Below are 18,337 nucleotides of genomic sequence, written 5' to 3'. Positions count from 1 at the left end.
AAAAAAAAAAAAAAAAGCCACTGTACTTACGGCAGTTAATAAAAGAGTAGGATTGTTGAAATCCATTTTCTGAAAATGTGACTTAATGCCCCCCTTTGGGTAAAAAGGATATCAATACCAACGGCAGCCTTCAGAGAAATTAGCAGACAATTAGCTTTTGAGAGAGAGCAGGTTATGACAACCAACTGTTCTGGTGAAAACAACTGATGTGTGCTCTCTAATGCCACCATCAGTGGGCTTTTGCCATATAGGTCATCTGGGTATCTGAGAATTTTTTTACAATTTGCTACATTAAAATTCAATAGCTAGTAATAATCTTTCATTTGGGTTTGTTGGATTAATTGCAGCTTTGATATTAGCAATTCTTCCAAAAATTCAGTCATATCAACACTTTTCACTATACTGAGATATAAAATACAGCGTGACTTATGATTTTTCCCAAGGTTATTTTGCCATACTTGCTGTCAACTGGGGAAGCCACAGTAAATAATGAGAGAGTCATATAGCCTCTGAAACTCCTGCACAGCTGAACAGGCAGATTAAAGTTCTTTCTAAGCAATGAGTAAATAATAAACATAGTCAGCTCCCCCCCTTTTTTTTTTTAAGAGGGAGGGGCGGAGGGAGGGAGAGAGGGGGAGGGGGAGAGGGAGAGAGAGAATTTTTTTTATATTTATTTTTCAGTTTTCGGTGGACACACATCTTTATTTTATGTGGTGCTGAAGATCGAATCCAGCTCCCTGCACATGCCAGGGCGAGCGTATTACAGCTTGAGTCACATCTCCAGTCCAGTCAGCTTCATTTTTAAGACAGTGTTTTATAATAAGTTTTCATTCATTTTTTTTTAAATATTTATTTTTCAGTTCTTGGCGGACACAACATCTTTGTTTGTATATGGTGCTGAGGATCGAACCCAGGCCGCACGCATGCCAGGCGAGCACACTACCACTTGAGCCACATCCCCAGCCCCATTCATTCATTTTTAATTATTACGTGGTACCAATTCCCAATATGAAAGCAGTAATATCAAAAAACAACAGAATGCCTGGGCACAAAGTAAACAAACTCTCAGTCTGTTTACTTCTTGAGAAAACAGCTAGCTGATCTGAAGTTCTAAATGACCCACTACAGAGTCTTTCCATAGCGGTTCTATTAGTTTGTTGTTTTGTTTTTTTAAAAAAACATTTTTAGTTGTTGATGGACTTATTTTATTCATTTATTTATACGAAGTGCTGAAAATAGAACCCAGTGCTTCACACATGTGAGGCAAGTGCTGTACCCCTGAGCCACAACCCTAGCTCTACCCTATCTTAGGAATATAGTGATGAGTACTCATGAGAAAATAAATAGGGCTGTAGCTCAGGGGTAGAGTGCTTGCCTAAGCATGTATGAGACACTGGGTTTGATCCTTGGCACCACATAAAACATATAAATAAATAAATAAATAAATAAATAAATAAATGTATTGTATACATGTACAGCTAAAAGTATTTTAAAATACATATATGCATATACATATTTTTACCTCTCAAATTCTAGATCCTCTTTCCAGAAAAATGCATATACACGTAAGACTTTGCAAACAATTTCAATAAGTTCACAGATGCTCTCAAACTCAGAAATCAGAAGTCTACATGGACATCAATTAAGGATGTCTAGAAAACTATTAATTTAATTTAAAACCAGAATTTGTATAAATCACAAATATTATGTAATGTAAAAACAGATAATGATTAATACATGTTTATTGTATGCTAAGTACAGTTATGTACCAAACATTGGACCACATATATGGTGACAGTCCTGTAAGATTACAATACAACAGGATAATTCTTATCATTGAGTATTTCTACTATACCTTTTCTATGTTTAGATACACAAACATTTACTACAATGGTACAGTTGCCTACAGCATTCAATACAGTAATATACTGCACAGGTCTGAAGTCCATATAACCTAGAGCTGGGTACTTACATTCTATGATATTTTCAGAATGACAAAATTGCCTAATGATGCATTTCTCAGAACACATCCCCAACAATTAAGGGGACATATAGACTGCAATGTGCTCAAAAATTTTATAAATTATTTCATGGGCTGGGGCTGTAGCTTTGTGGCAGAGCACTTGCCTAGCATTCATGAAGAGGCACTGAGTTCGATCCTCACATCACATAAAAAGAAAACAAATTAAAAAATAAATTATTTCATTTAATTTTTGCAACAACCCTCTGAGGTACATAGAATTATATCCATTTTACAAATGAGAAAATTCAGGGATAGAAATCCTGTTTATGTATGTGTTACACAGGAATCTGTCAAGAAAAGGAAAAACGTTCCCCAGAGGAAAATGCACCCAAAACAAAAACTATAGGAGTTTGTTTTTGTTTTTTTAAGTTACTAAAACAAAGCAGTTCAACCCACTATTAGAGTACTGCCTTTAATTAGCCATACTGGAGAGTTCTTATGCACTAGCCCTTCATCCCCTAGTGAGGATGCAGAAAGGCACCGCCCACATGGCCTGCAGAAACACATCCATGACAACAGAAAGAAATGGACATTTTAAGTCCCCTTGAAATGGCAGCATCTTTCCTTCTTTAGCTCAACCCTCTGCCATACTGCCAAGTAGCTTCTATTCAAATTAGCAGGTTGGGGGTGGTCACCTCTAACCAATCCAGGGAGGATCCGGCCATGTTGTCTTTGTCTTCCTTCCTCCCTCCCCCACTGCCACCTCCAACAAGTGAGCACAGTAATTTTTGTTAGATAAACATCCAAGCTAGCAAATTCTCAGTAACAAGTAAAAAGGTTGCCTCTCCAGAACTGATACGAAAATAAATCAAAGCCACATACTGTGGCACATGTCTATAATCCCAGCTTCTCAGGAGGCTCAGGCAGGAGAATCACAAGCTCAAGGCCAGCCTTAACAACTTAGGCCCTGTTTAAAAATATAAAGGGCTGGGGATATATATCAGTGGCAGAGTGGCCCTGGGTACAATCCCCAGTACTGGTCCCCACCTGACCCCACCCTCTGCAAAAGTTAAACACTTATAAAATTAAATCTGATGAGTTTATGCTACCATTAGTATAGAAATTCAGGTATAGATCACATATACCTGAATATGCAAAGAAAGTTAAATTATGAAACAATAAATGGTATCCTATAAAAACTAAATTAACAAAAATAGTCTATTAGGGAAGACAACTGGCATCTCGTGACAAGAAGCGTTAATGATATTGTCTGCAACCCTGTAATCAATTTTTTTTTCCCAGCAGATCTCTCATTACACCATGTTAGATCTGTGTGCCTGCAGAATTTATGAGAGTTCCACACATAAGGGTGAGGGAGCTCTGCCAACTGGATCCAATTCAGATCCAGCACAAATGACTTTGGCAGCACAAAGCATCATTAAGAAATAATCAATACAGTTGCTTTATGCAGCATCATCTTGACTAAAAGATTTATCATCTTATACAGAATCTTCTATAACCCACATAGGATGGTATCCGAGAGTTCCACCAATCTCGAATTTATTTAAATCCTCCATGAACATGAATACTAAAAATAAATACCGGCAGGCACAGTGGTGCACAACCATAATCCCAGCTACTCAGGAGGCTGAAGCAGGAGGATCACAAGTCAAAGGGCAGCCTTAGCAAGACACTGTCTCAAAATAAAAATGCTAATAAAACGAATGGGGGTGTAACTCCGTGGTAAAGCATTTGCCTAGCACATGGGAGGCCCTGGGTTCAATTGCCAGTACTACAAAACTAAATACTGGTCATCGCTAATGCTAATATAGAAAACTCATTAAAAATAAGTGTTATGGGCAAAATTTAAAAGCCTTTCAGTGCTGAGGGCTGTGGAGCACACCTCTAATCCCAGCAGCTCAGGAGGCTGAGGCTGGAGGATCACAAGTTCAAAACAGCCTTAGCACTTAGTGAGGCCCAAAGCAACTTAGCAAGAGTCTGTCTCTAAAGCATCAACCTGAAAAATAAACCCATTCTTTAGATACACATATTCCAAAGTTAGTAAAGGCTAAAGTTTTAAAAGTAAGCAGTCAAGACTGGACTAATTTGCCCCTTAGAATGTCAATATACGGCTCCAGGGATCATAATCAGATGTTTACCCCTATGTTGGGTTCTATCTTCCACTGTAAATGATTATTATTTCAAGAAGTCACGTGTTCCATAATGTGAAGCCTCTTCTGGGTCCAGTGCTTGAGGAATTATGGTAACTATGTTTGCCGTCATAGTGATACAGGTATTACTCCCCATCTCTACTGTCTTGGTTGTCTCCATCTTAACACAGGGACGTCTATCCTAATGTCTGCATACTGGTATCCAAGGAATAGTCTGAGGCAGTGGTCTGCAAAATAGCTTGCATGCAATTAAACAAAATAACTACAAAAGTTCTCTATTGCCTATTGCATAAAAATCTCAATTTGTTTAATCTGTAAGATCCTCTGTGAACCAGCCCCATTTTATATTCCCACCTCTACCTCCCAAGACCTACTAACCTGCGCTCTTCAGTGACATTCTGTAGATCATCTTCTTGCTCAGACTCACCAGGCACACAGCATGCATTGTTTATACACAAAAGAAGGCAGGTGCACCTGGAAGCCTTCCACTCTGCCTATCTACAAATTACTGAAGAGTCAAAAAACATACCCAGCTTCTCAATCCAACCTACCTTCACAGAACTCCTCCACAAGTGCTATAGCCCATCTGGAAAACTCTCCTTTCTTAGTGCCAAGATGCTAACATTGTACACTGCAGCTGAACAACTCATCATGTATCGACAGCACCTTGTACTCTGAGTTTGCTGAGGTGAGGAGAAGAGCACCGAAGGCTATAATTTTCTAATTCAGTACAAATTTAAGTTCTACACTTGGATTATACTTCTTTAATGATTAACAGCAGTCTTAGGTACCCAGTTTAACAATAAACACCTCTTGTTCAGAAAAGTAAGAAGGGAAAAGAAGACAAAGGAGGGGTTGCTGAACCACACAGGAAGAGCCTTTATGATCTCCATCAGGAGATCCTTGTGCTCTAGGGGTGGATCATGTGAGTCACTGCATCTTGCTGCATCTTACACCTCCTGTGTAATCATCAAGACAGCAATTACCAGAATAAGCAGCTGGGAGAGGTAGAGCTTTACCCTATATCTAGCATTACCATAAAGCCTTACTGCTTCTGAACAGCCTTTTACAAAACATCCTCTGAGAGAAGAACAATCAATTTATATCCGTGAGTCCGGAAAAATGCACATTCCACACTTGCACTCAAACTTACCCCCTTTTCCCCCATTTCAGTTGCCAACATCCATACTCGCTGCTGATTGCCAGCTCCTGCTCCTTGCAGCAGCCCAGCATGCTCTCTGCTGGTGCCAAAATACCCTTCCACCAAACCCCACTAACTTCTGGAACTGTCCTAGAGGGGTAAGGCAAGTCCCGTATTTTGCTTCCGCTGTGCATGTACTTGTTACTCCTTTAAAAACACATATGATACAGCACATTTTTAAAGGGGCTCTGGGGAGGGAGGTAATATTCCTATTTTATACCCTATGGGATATAAAATACTGATAGCTTTTAAAAACGGGATTCTCCTTACCCCTACAGGCCCTCTCCCGGCTTCAGAAAGATGCTGTGGTGGCTGTGATGCCACCGGCAGAGAGCATGCTGGGGGGTCACACAAAGCAGGAGTTGGAGATCTGCAACAGGCCTGGGAGTTGTGGACCTAAAAAAGAAAAGAGTTTTAAGTTAACGTGCCCAATGCCCCCTCATGCCCTGGTTATTGGGGGCACTCAGCACACAAGCAGGTATCTGCAAAAATCCTTTAGCAGATGGCCTCTGAAATCTCAGAGACTTTGTTCTGTCACTAGAGTTAGTATTCTGCATTAATCGAAGCTGTTTCCTTATTTCCGTGTGAACAAACTTCTGGCTCCAGATTTCAACTAGGTCCTTTCAATAAAAGTATGGTGTGTGCCCCTCAAAATAACCAAGTAAAGATGTGATACAGTGCAATAGCACAGTAATAATGGCATGCTTTGCTTATAATAAAAACAAAATATTCAGTGCTATTATGTAAATACAACAGTGAAACTAAACCACATGTAGACCAACCCAGCTTTCAGAAGAATTTCTAATGCAACATGCTGAAGCCCATATATTTAATAAACAGTCTAGGCATTACAGCAGCCAAAGAGAGATCCTGTCATTTTCTTGAAGTACTACTTTAATTTTGTAAAGATGAAGGTAAGATAAATAGACATTGGCTTAAAAACAGAGAAAAGAGGAGGACATTCAAAGTGAGATTTAATTTTCTCAAAATGCCCACAAGGTGAGGCTAATGAACAGGCACAGAGCACAAAGCTCAAGACAGTTATTTCTTCTGGGGGCAAAGCCAGTTAAACATGTACCACCTCTCTCTCTCTCTCTCTCTTTCTCTCTCTCTCTCTCTCTCTCTCTCTCTCTCTCTCTAAACATTGAAAACGTTTAAAACTAGGAAGAAAAAAAAAAGATTAGAAAGCACTTCTGAAAGCTAGTATAGTCCTTCTGAGTATCAGGAAAGATGTCACAATAATAGTTTGAATATGTTCTCTTTCAAATATTCTAGAAAGCATATAACACTTTTCTTTAACCAACTAATCCAGTTTCATGTGGTGGTTTATAAACTTTAGAAATCTGTAAGCCAAATCCTTATACATATAATAACCTCTGTTCTTAAAGATGGTTAAGTAACAGAAAGTCAACTTTTTCATTGTCTAAAATACTTCTGCGAATCAAGATTTTCATAAAATCCACTAACTACTATTTTTATGTCTCTTAACACCCCCAAGACAAATCAAGAAAATAAGCTATTTGGAATGTCTTTATCATGATCATGCTCTTTTCCTTTCTTTCTTTACAGATCACCATGTACAGTGTATCTTCAGTTCCTCATAGTAAACCTCTGCAGTTGGTCTCTGATCACCAGAGCCTCTATGACAATATCAATGATTGACTTGTGTCATCAGAAATAGCCTCCTCCATCATACACCTCCCTCCTCCCCCTGCTATAATTCAAATTCAAGTAAAAACTCAAGTGTGCATTTAAATGTACAATATATTTAATATTTCTCACCATAAGCATCAAAACAAAGATGAATTCCTCTTTAATGTCCTGACTAGGAATTCAATGAACCAGAATTTAAATTCAAATAAAACATTCAAATTAAAAGTTTAAAAATTTTAACACACAGTGAAGCATTTCTAAACACTCTGGCATTATTTTAAATATGCAAAAGTTCAAGAAATGATTAAAACATTTTAGGCCTTAAAATCAGAGACTTTTCAAAGCAAATCATTATTCTTATGAATCAGAAAACATTGACAGTATCTCAGTTTCCTAATTTTCTCTCACGCACTTTTCCTGTTTTTTTCTGGAACTATTCTGAGTTGGTTCTTAACACAAACACCCATATATACATACATGAATTACAAATTTCCAGTTCTAAGGAGTCAAGTTTGAACAAGACTTCATCAATATTCTTGCACAGCAGATATCTGCAAATTACCAGACTGTCCCAACTTTCTAAGTGCATTGAAAAACAAAAATTAGAATATCTATAGTTTTCTGCATAAAGTTTCACATACATATAATAAGTAAATAACATTTTCAGATAAACATTTTATAGAAATATATAATTAAAAAAAATTAAACGACTTCTTGGAACCCTAAAATCTAAATGAATCAGGAGAAAATTAATTACCCAAATTCACAGTTTTTGTGTACCATTAAAATTTAGATTCCAGGGGCCCATCCTGCCCTGCAGCCAAGAGTAAAACCAACTGCTGAGAAACAAAGAAAAACGGAGCTTTTTAAAAAAAAAAAAAAAACAGAATGGTCTGAGATTATTTACTCCCCAAACCTCATTTTAACTTCCAGTTAAGTGAACATCTCGCTATCTATTTCTAAATTGATATCTATGAAATGCAAAAAGGATGTTTCAGTCAAAGACTCTATCAGCACTGCTCTGGTAATTGAGAGGGTATGAGGTTCGGATATCCAACAACCTTACCTTAACTATACATCCATCCAACTCAGAGCTAAGAACTTTCATTCCAACTTGTGCCTCTTAAAAGATTAACTGAAACTATAAACTTCAAATTTACAAATACGAAGAATGTTTAGTCCTTGCACTTAATAGTCTGGTGTAAACCTAGTATCCCTTCTATTTTTTTTTTTTTTTTTTTTTTTAACAAGGCTAATATAAGCAAGGATGACCTTTATTTCAAACAAAAATAAAAGTATGGCCTCTAAAATTCCGGCACCAGTTCAGTAATGGACATCATTTCTTACCTTAGAAACCATGGCATACTGTACCCTATAAGTATGTACAATTAGTATGCAACAACTTAAAACTTTTTATAAGGCATAAAAAGCAAGAGGATAAAGGGAAGGAACTACAGAAAGAAACACGGACTTCAGGCCTGTCTGAGGGATGTCAGAAACACAATCCAAACCACCACTGACCCTCAGAAGCTGTTTCTCCACCCTGAGGCACTTCTCACAGCAAGTGGCCTTTTCTGGAATGTTCACACAAAGACTAAGCCTCATTCAATTTTGCTAAAAGCCAGTCACATTGAAAACTTAAAATAGAATATAATGACACCTTTTAAACTACTTTTTAAAAATTAGAGAAATATTTTTAAAGGAATAGGTTCATCATTTAAATACATTAAATACTATTACAGGCTAAGTAAAGGTAAATGATCAAACTTCTTGGGATTAGTCTTTCCCCCCAAAACTCTTTCATTCAACTAATATTTACTGAGCATTTACGTTTTACCAGAAACTCTTGTTGGCCACAGATATTCCAACAGACATAGCACTAATGCCTGAATTTTTTCAAACTACTACTACTGAAGTTTTTCAAAACTTATCCAGGGAATTTTTTTTTTCCACTGAAATGTTACTCAGTCAACGTTTAGTATTTAGGATGGATGTTATAGTCAAGTCAAAGTGCTAAGCACACAACATTGATCACTGAACAGAACAGACAAAGAGCACCAACTAAATATCAACATCATGATTACTGTTATCCTTCAGGGAAGGCCCTGTGCTACATGATTTATAAACAGCCTACCTACCTGGTGAGGTAGGTCTTTTAACCCCAACTTCATATGTAAATAAAGTAAAGTTAAGTTGGTTAAATGTCTTGCCCAAGATCATGAAAGATAGCAACTCACAGGACGGAGCATAGGAACCCAGACAGCACAATGTTGAGTCCATCAGTCCCAGAGTTACATATCCCTGATTAATTCTGAATTAGTTATATTCGTACTAATGCAGATCTTCTCTCCCACTATTGAAAAAACACTCCAATGCAAGACTTACCTATTATTAAAATGAATGCCCATTTCATAATATGCATATATACAGTACAATCTGTGCTCCACAGTCACAATAACAAAACTGCAATTAAACAACTGTAATAGGTAAATACATGTGTTTAATAAATCATTATGTATACATGTGAATGTGTACCCAAAGAGTGCTTGTTAATGAAGCCTCTACATGACATCTCCTATGTTCCTTAATTACTAAGTTTTCATTTTAAAAGAAGTAAAACAGCTTCTTGTTGCTTTTAATCCACTTCTGAGCAGCTAAATTTGGTGAAGGGAGGGCAGTTTCCATAAGCAGTACCTAAGCTAAAGATAATTTCTCTGCAGCCTCTCTTCAGCTGTACTATCAGGAAACACATGAATAAGAACTGACAGGTAACAATCAACTTTGGAGTAGGGTTGTGAATAAAGACCAGAGATCATGGAGAAACGTTCATGTTCCCCACTCTGGCTGCTCATATATAGCAATGAAACATAGACAGGGATATGGTATTAAACCATGAATAACCTGGTTTCCACGTTCATGGCAGAAATGGAGATGTGTCTTCTCCAAGGTGACTAGTGAGTGGTATATATTCTTAGCTATTCCATACTCACAACCAGCAATGAAAATGTACTCTTTTGGGATGGACAGTGCAACAGCACACTCCTTCATGCATCACTGTTAACAATGCACTCAGGCAACTCACAGTCCACTTTATAACATCCTCAATGACCTTTCTTCACTCTAAGTACTGTTTAAACCAAGTTCAATCTGAGGGATGATTTCTCCAGTTTTAATAAAATGAATCAACTGAATCTTAAATGGTATTCAAATAATTACATATTTTTCCTGAAAACTCATTTGGCCTAAGTAACAGCTGAAAAACCCACTAGGAAACCAAAATCATACTTCCTTCTAGTGTAAGAGTGATGGCAACTCAAGAATCCACATAAAACCCCATGCAGAATATTAAAGAAAGAGCTCTGATTACTGATCTATGAATAAAGAATTAGGCAGGAACTATTACAAGGAACTCCTTGATATTATACGGAATCATTCTCAGACTCCATGCTCATTCCTAGATAGCAAACTAGATCTTTATTATACTGAAGACTTGAATTTTATAAAAATAGAATTGTAGTTTTTAGTAAAAGAAAGAAATCTTTCTTTTAGAACAAAAAGTGAATAAATGATTTTTTCTCCACCAATCCTGTTGAGTAGTCTCTTAAAAAAAAGAAAAACCTGACATCAATAATACCACAAACTGTCTGTCCAATTATAATTCAATCACTGGGAGAAGGAACAATATTTTATAATTCTTCACTGCCCTTTATGGTCACTCAACAAAAAACACAAAGCAGGTTTTCAATAAATGACAGTCAGAGGCACTGATGATGACCCAAAACACTCTTAATTGCATTCTGGGATAGAATACTCCTTGATGATCCTGACTCTTTCACGAACAAAACCCTCCAAGCAATCTAAGTCGCATGGTAACCCAGAAACAGGGGAGGGCAGCGGAAGAAAGGGTTGAAGATGTCACACCAAGCCTTCAGTTGCAGTTAATGGAGATCCACTCAATCTAGTCCAAGTAAAGAGTCCTTTACAGACAGGGAGCAAAAGGATGATCCAAGAACCCAAGACAGAAGTGTCAGCCTCCTTGGGTGGTCCTCTGCTTTCACACATGTCCTCTAGCTTACCAGTTTGCCATCTAACACTCAGGCAATTCTTGATTCATCCTTTTAGCCTGCAACCCTGCTAACTGTCTTGGTTTTCCAAATCTAAACTCTTTAAAAAAACACAACAACAACAAAAAAAGTTCAATTCATCTTTTCACGTCAAGCCACAAAGATCACAGATTGCCACTCCAGATTATTGTTTTAAAGAACTAAAGATTTTGTCAACTGTTTTATTATTTATGAGATAGGTGCAGAAACCTACTTTTTTGTTGATCCTTTTTTCTTCCTACTTCCCAATTAAGCACATACTGCCATCTGCTCTCTTGAGCCCCTGCTTTTAAAGACTTGTTCCATAGATAAGTTTGGTTGATGCATTCAAACAGAACCAAATCTCCTGGTTTGGAAATAAGCCAAATCAAATGAATAATTTCTAAGAGTAAGAAAGCTTCCTAATAGAACACATGATTCACTTCCCTTGAAAATGCTACCTTTAGAAACCTCTGCACAGTTAGAAATTTAATTACTCTGTACCATCATAGCCTCCACCCTCTCTGAAAATGAGTGCTATAAATATGCCTGGCAGTGCCGGATGCCTGTATTCCGATGCTTAAATATGAATAAGGCAGATGCCATGGGCCCTACCCCAAACAAAAGGCCCACATCTTATCATCCAAACTAAGACACTATGGAGAGTGAAAGGGGAAACTGTTCAAATAGTCTGGCTGGGCCACTGAGTCATAAGCCAGGACAGAAAAGTAAAGTTTTGTTCTGTACTATAGACCCAGATTCTAAGAGAATGTAATAGCAGAGTGTAGAAGACAACACAGATTCCCACATAAAATTCAAAGGTTCTCCTTACCTCACATGTAACCAGTTGATGAAATGTTACCCAAGACCCTCAGAGTTCAATAACTTAGTATTACCCTACTGTTATGACTGGTAGAAGGTATCCCCTCATCCCCACTTCAACTCATTAGCTTTTATTCTATTAAACACTGTAAGTTTATCTTAGACTAATCTTACCATTGGAACACTACCATAAAGAACAATCAGCAAATTCTTTTTACGATCCCCTTATACTCGACATCTTACTCTCAAAAACCCACAACTGTAAAATGATTAATTCTCATTTCTGGTACAAACAAACACATGTCACATCTCTCAGTTACAATCTACAAACCAAATTTTTGCTTTATAATAGCTAAAAAGATAAAATATCTAATTACAACATTTCAAAGCTATTGGATTTTTCTTTCATTTTCATTGCTTCATTTGCCATGTTATTTGCTATGGGCAAAACCAACTCCAATCTTTAAAATCTTGCAAAAAACAAAAGCATATTTCCTTCTGTTCATCTTTTCCCCTTATTGCTTGGGTGAAGTGAAGGGAGGGAAATTCTCATCTATTTATTTATCTTTTCATAAGAAGTATGCAGAACTACAAAAATAATAAAGTGAATATAACTACATTTTTTCCAGGAGCAATATTGCACCATCTCCATTATTCTCATGCAACAATCACAAGTATGTACTAATATAGAACCTCAAACAAAAACACAAAAAATAGCAGTGTGTGCATCCGAAAAAAGATGTCTAAACACACTACACCATACTTTCCACTTGTTTTTGCATGCAGACAGCTTTACATGTGCTGTATTATACCAACAGCGACAACAGAAGCTTCAGCTTTTATTGCTGGTAATACCCTGAGCAATTACTGTATCTCAGCAGAAGTCTCTGCCCAGAACAGCAACTATCACTCAATAATCAGCCCTTTGTAAGGGGCACTGCTCAAATATGAAGGCACCTGCTAATGTGCAAAAAACTGTACAAAGGAGCTCAGAGTCTTAACAGATAAGAGAAAAAATCTTTACAATTTTATTTCACAGCCATGTACTTTCCATGGTACACAAGCATTTGGTTTAGTAAAAATCACACACAGAGACAATAAGCAAGAAGAGAACAGTAGCAGCAGCTACTACACCAAAATAAAACTCTTCTGGAAACAAGTCCACCTCCCAAAATTTTGGTGTCAGTGCAGTATCTGTGAAAAAAAAACTTTGTAAGGAAATATACAATAAAGAGCAAAGACCTCCGAAAATGGTAAAAAGTCATCCTGGCATGAAACTGAATATAAAGCATTTAATTTCCAAGATTAAACTGCAATGCTCCTCTGCAAAACAGCAAGGGAAGTTGTAAGCAGCCTGCAAAGAGTCAATAAATCTTAGAAGTAAATGGCACAGTTGACTCTCTTTCAGTCAGCATGTGTTACTTATGTAATAACTTTTTAATAAGGAAAAATAAACAACACATATTTGTTAGTAAACTAGATGTTTGGGTCGCTGAAGATGATAAAAAGAAACAAGGGAGATGAAGGGTTAAAGAATTTTTCAGCCTACATTACTTTTCTTTAGACTGAAATATCACATGAAATGTGTGTCAGAACACAAATACTGTTAAATTTCAATGGGTTTTGGAAATGGGGTATTCACAGGTACTAATTGATATACATCCTCTACAAAGCTAAAGAATCAGGATATTTCTCTACCTAACAGTGCAGACAGTGGTCCACAACCTTTAAGAAAAAGGATCCCATTCTAAGATCAAAACATTTCAAAAGATTCCCAAATGATACTACTTCCATAGTATTTTCATTTATCAGGCTTTTGAAGAAAATATGTAACAGTGATTTTTTAACTGCATATTGCTCATAAATTTTGAAATATCAAAATAGCATATTAATATACTTAAAAAATAAGATATATAGACACGTGAAGTGCATTTATATACACAAGATTGAGGATGCTTAATTTGCAGACATGTGCAAAAATCTTTCAACATCCAGGGATCCAAAAACAAAATTGTGGAAACCACCAGTCTAAACCCAAGAGACTTCATAATAGGGAAGAGGCGCCCAGCTAACATTCTTAGTGGGAAAGTCCCCATTGAGAAAGGACAATAGCTGGACCATGCATGATGCAGACTTCCTTCTCACAACCTTTGGGAAAGCCCAAAACCAGATTCAAGGTACACTCCAGACCCACCAAAATGCCACAGAAATATATAGTTCTTCACAAGAAACTTTTCTCTGGCTCATTTGTTTTCTTTTTCCTAGTTGTTAATTCCTAAATTTACCTCAGACTCTTAATAATGGCAAAAGCAAACTATTCCAGAAACTCAAAGAGTATCTCTGAAATTGTCAAAACAGCTACTAAAAGAATAAATACTTCAGACATATTGTTTACAATATAAAAACATGATCACACCATGTCACAAAACTGAAAAGAAGAAACTAGCAACTGCCTTGTTGACTGCTTCCTGTCAAGGGTGAGGGCAAAGTGAGAGAGCAGTGGGGCTGGCCACAAGAGGCTCAGAGCAGAGGAGGCACAGTAAAGCATGCTTACCAGTTTGAAGTCTTGAATGCTACAGATGAAATACGGTGTGTTTGGCCTCCGACTCTCGATATACACACAGTCTTTAAAAGAAAAAGAAAATTTAAAACAATGGCATTTACCTTTAAGGGAACAAAAGACAGGGCCCATAAAAGGCACTGCATAAATAAATGACAAAGCGCATACCTTTCATAGTAAATATTCCTTTTCAAAGGCAATATTAAATTATAAATAACTTCAAGCTAAAGGAAAACTGTCCTTTGGTTCTTTTTGACAACCTTCTTGATAATTTAAAGAATCTGATTTTTTTTCAGGGAAAGGGGGATCCCATAGGACTATCCATATCCACATGAAGAAGTTTAGAAAAAAGGAATTACTTGCTCAAGATTACACAGCAAAGGGGCTGGGGTTGTGGCTCAGTGGCAGAGGTGCTTGCCTCACACATGTGAGGCACTGGATTGGATCCTCAACACCACATAAAAATAAAGAAAATAAAAGATATTGTGTCCATGTATAACAAAAAAAAAATTTTTTAAAGATTACACAGCAAGTCAAAATTGTAAATAACTTATTCAGATAGATGTTCTCACATTCACAAAAATGACTTTGCCAAGTTCTACTTTATTCTCAATAAACATTTTGAGGAAAGAAAAAAATTTCAAAGAAAACCACTTGAATATGCTATTACAATGATCTTTTCATTTAAACCACAAAACAAGAAAACTAATTTAATCTCTTGTGGATAACTATTAAATATTAACCTAAACATAATTTATTTTCTAATTGTAAAGAAAACCATGGCCACCAATCAGAGATGGAATAAAGTAAACCAAATTACATTTTCTTCAGGGAAAAAAGAGCACTTTCTTAAACTGCATTTGATATGGCAATGGTTGGGTAATTATTTACTCTCAACAGCTAGAGTAGACCCGGATCCAAGATAGTAGGCTAGAATGAGGTTGCATTCTGTGTCTCTCTGTGACTTAGGATTCTGGTAGAGGGGATACTCTTTCTCTGCAAATTATTAGGGGATTCCCCCCCATCCCGAAAGCTGCTCCAACACAGGTCTCCAGACCTCAGCTCAGAGTCAGTACAGGACTCTCGGCCGCCCACCCACCCAGGACTGCTGGCATCAACACCTGTGTGGGACTTGGCTGCCCACCGATGCAGGATACATGGCCACTGCACACATGCAAGGCCACCACTCCTGTATGAACCCCCATCTACCAACATGGGACTCCCCCAGTTGCCTCCATCTTGGAACACTGCAACCACTGCCATACTGCCCAACTCAGGGTAGCCTGCACCTGGGGACACAGGACAGGGTCTGGAGACAGCTGCCAGTAACAATACTTCAGGCCACAGAGCTACATCTCTGAAAATGTCACCCAATGCCACACCCGGCCCAACCCCGCCCAACAACCCATCTCTGAAAACAGCCACCTCCATCTTGGGACACCTTTGACGCCATCTTTAGTTGGGGCAACTCCCAGCCTGGGATACCTGCTGGGGCCTAGAAGCAATATCAAGGTACCTCTAGTCCCAATTCCCCCCTCTCCCTTGTAACCGCTAACCTGGAACAGTGTTTGTGGGCTACCAGGCCAGTCCATAGCTCGAAAAGCCCAGCCATGAACTGCCCAATACAAAACAGCTCTCTGCTGCAGGTGCGCAGCCCCCAGAGCGTAGCCCATAAAACCTCCAGAGAGAGAGATTCATGATAGGGAAGCAGAAAGGAAGATGGTGAGATACAGTTTAAAGAATAAATGAGAGACCAGGAATTGTGAGGTCTACAGGCAATATAACGAGAAAAGACCAGGTACCCATATCACATGAGCAGCCCCAAAGGAGATCCTTGGGGTGTAGCCTCCCAACAGGGACCAGCAAATGCTATATCCCACCTCCAGGAGCTCCGCCCCCAAGACCAACCCTCCCACCTTAATAACCTTCACCATCCTGAGGGTGGAGATAACCAGCAAACAACAGACAACCCTACCTTTAGATGAGAAGGGAAGCAGGAAAGATATTGAACTCCAACAAAATCAACAGCTAGAGTAGAAAAGGTTTTTTCTTTTTTTCTTTTTTTTAATGGCATCTTAAGATTTAAAAAAGGAAAGCAATACCTATAGAAAGGTAAAATCCTTCCACGTTACAACTGACAATCATCATAAAGCTTAGGACAAGAAAATGTACAGATTATTTACTGAGAAGGAAAGGTATGAGAGTCAATCAAACCTCCTAGGGAGACTGCTCATAATGCCATGATGAAAATGCCATTTGTTTTATCCTTTCTCCTGACCTTTCAGAGTGTTCTTGACAATTGGCAAATTCCTCTACTGCTTCACTGTTCACACATGTTAGGAGCCATCCCTCATCCAGTGGAGAGTTCAGTCCACCAGAAACTCCACAGAGAGTCAGATCACGAGAAAGCCCTCTCTGTAGAACACACCTTTCCAGGAAACTATGTGCAGGACTTCAGGATTTTGTATCCAAAGATGACTCGCAATGAGAACATGGAGAAGGATGTTGATGTGGTGGTGGTGGAGGAGGAGAGAGAAGAAGAAGAAGAAAGGAGGAGGAGGAGGAAGGAGGGGGTAAGAAGGAAGACAGAGGAAGAAGGAGAAGGAAGAAGAAAGAAGGGAGGAGGAGGAAGAAGAGGAAAAGGAAGGAGAAGAAATAAAAACTGAATGTCAACTATTGTTTTTTTTGTTTTGTTTTTTGGTACCAGGGATTGAACTCAAAGGCAATGGACCACTGAGCCACATCCCCAGCACTATTTTGTATTTTATTTAGAGACAGGGTCTCAGTGAGTTGCTTAGTGCCTCACCTTTGCTGAGGCTGGCTTGATCCTCCTGTCTCAGACTCCTGAGCCCCTGGGATGCGCATGCATCACTGTGTCTGGCCCGAATTCCCCAACTGATTTCTCTCCTCAGAAGCAAACTCAACAGACTTAATCCCTGAATCCATGCACAACATCAGCTCAGAAATGAGTTACTGAACTTTCTATCTTAATCTGGGTTCCAGAAGCTCAAGAAAAAGAAACTCTGCTTCAACATTCAGACAACATCTTCTTAACAAGCCAGGGGCCTCTTCCCACCAGGGTAAACTTTGTCTTCACACCCCTAATATAATATTCAAGTAAAAAGAGAATTCCCTAGATGAAAACTGTAGCTCCAACTTACATGACATGGGGATGACCCAAGTTCTTCATATCTGTGCCCCTCTGGCCCCTCTTGTACCCACTCCCAGCATTTCAAATCTCTTGGTATCAGTTATATAATTCTTACCCAACCTAAACACAAACCACAATCTACAATGTCCTCTTCTTCCAATCACTTCCTATGGAAAGCTATCTTTTTCAATTTCATGACAGAAAGTCATCCTAGCCTAGCTACTATTCACTGGTTTCAACATGAATAATGAATAGGTCACTTTCAAACTAATGATTTCCACCTTTTAAAGTTCAAGTGACAAAAGTAATTAGCTGGGATTTGGGATACAGCTCAGTTGGAAGAGTGCTTGCCTTGCATGCACAAGGTCCTGGATTCAAACCCCAGCACCACAAAAAAAAAAAAAAAAAAAAAAAAAAAAAAGAAAGAAAGAAAGAAAAAGAAAAAAAAGGTAATTTGCTGATTTCAATGACTCAGTCCCATGCAAATAAATGCCACCCTCTTCCCCTGGGCTACATTCTCCAAAAGAAACATCAACTCCCGTGTCCCATCTGTGCCAAACTGTATTTCATCCTTCATTCCACCACCTTCTGGTCATACCAATCTCACAAATAACACCTCCCTTTTTTATGTAACATTAGCAATTCACATTCCCTGTTTGTTCAGTTAGTTGTTCACTATAATGTGGTCAGTGAAGGGCATACAACTCTGATCTCAATCTTACAGAATCTGAAAA

At 38.2% G+C, this 18,337-nt stretch overlaps 1 protein-coding gene across 4 annotated transcripts in view; it reads right to left on the bottom strand.

Moving 5' to 3' along the window:
* The window catches only part of Rere (arginine-glutamic acid dipeptide repeats), a 395,515-nt gene that overhangs the window by 214,734 nt on the left and 162,444 nt on the right, over positions 1–18,337 (bottom strand). For 3 of the 4 annotated variants that reach the window (XM_076861360.2, XM_076861359.2, XM_076861361.2), the window contains exons 3-4: positions 14,447–14,517; positions 5,606–5,731 (exon numbers count right to left, since the gene is read on the bottom strand). In XM_076861360.2, coding sequence (XP_076717475.1) covers positions 5,606–5,731; positions 14,447–14,517 — 197 coding nt within the window. The remainder of the gene's footprint in view (positions 1–5,605; positions 5,732–14,446; positions 14,518–18,337) is intronic. The other variant, XM_076861362.2, reaches the window with a different exon arrangement.

This window comes from Callospermophilus lateralis, chromosome 7 (genome assembly GCF_048772815.1).
Source record: "Callospermophilus lateralis isolate mCalLat2 chromosome 7, mCalLat2.hap1, whole genome shotgun sequence".
Classification (NCBI taxonomy): domain Eukaryota; kingdom Metazoa; phylum Chordata; class Mammalia; order Rodentia; family Sciuridae; genus Callospermophilus; species Callospermophilus lateralis.
This window is presented reverse-complemented; position numbering and strand designations above follow the sequence as displayed.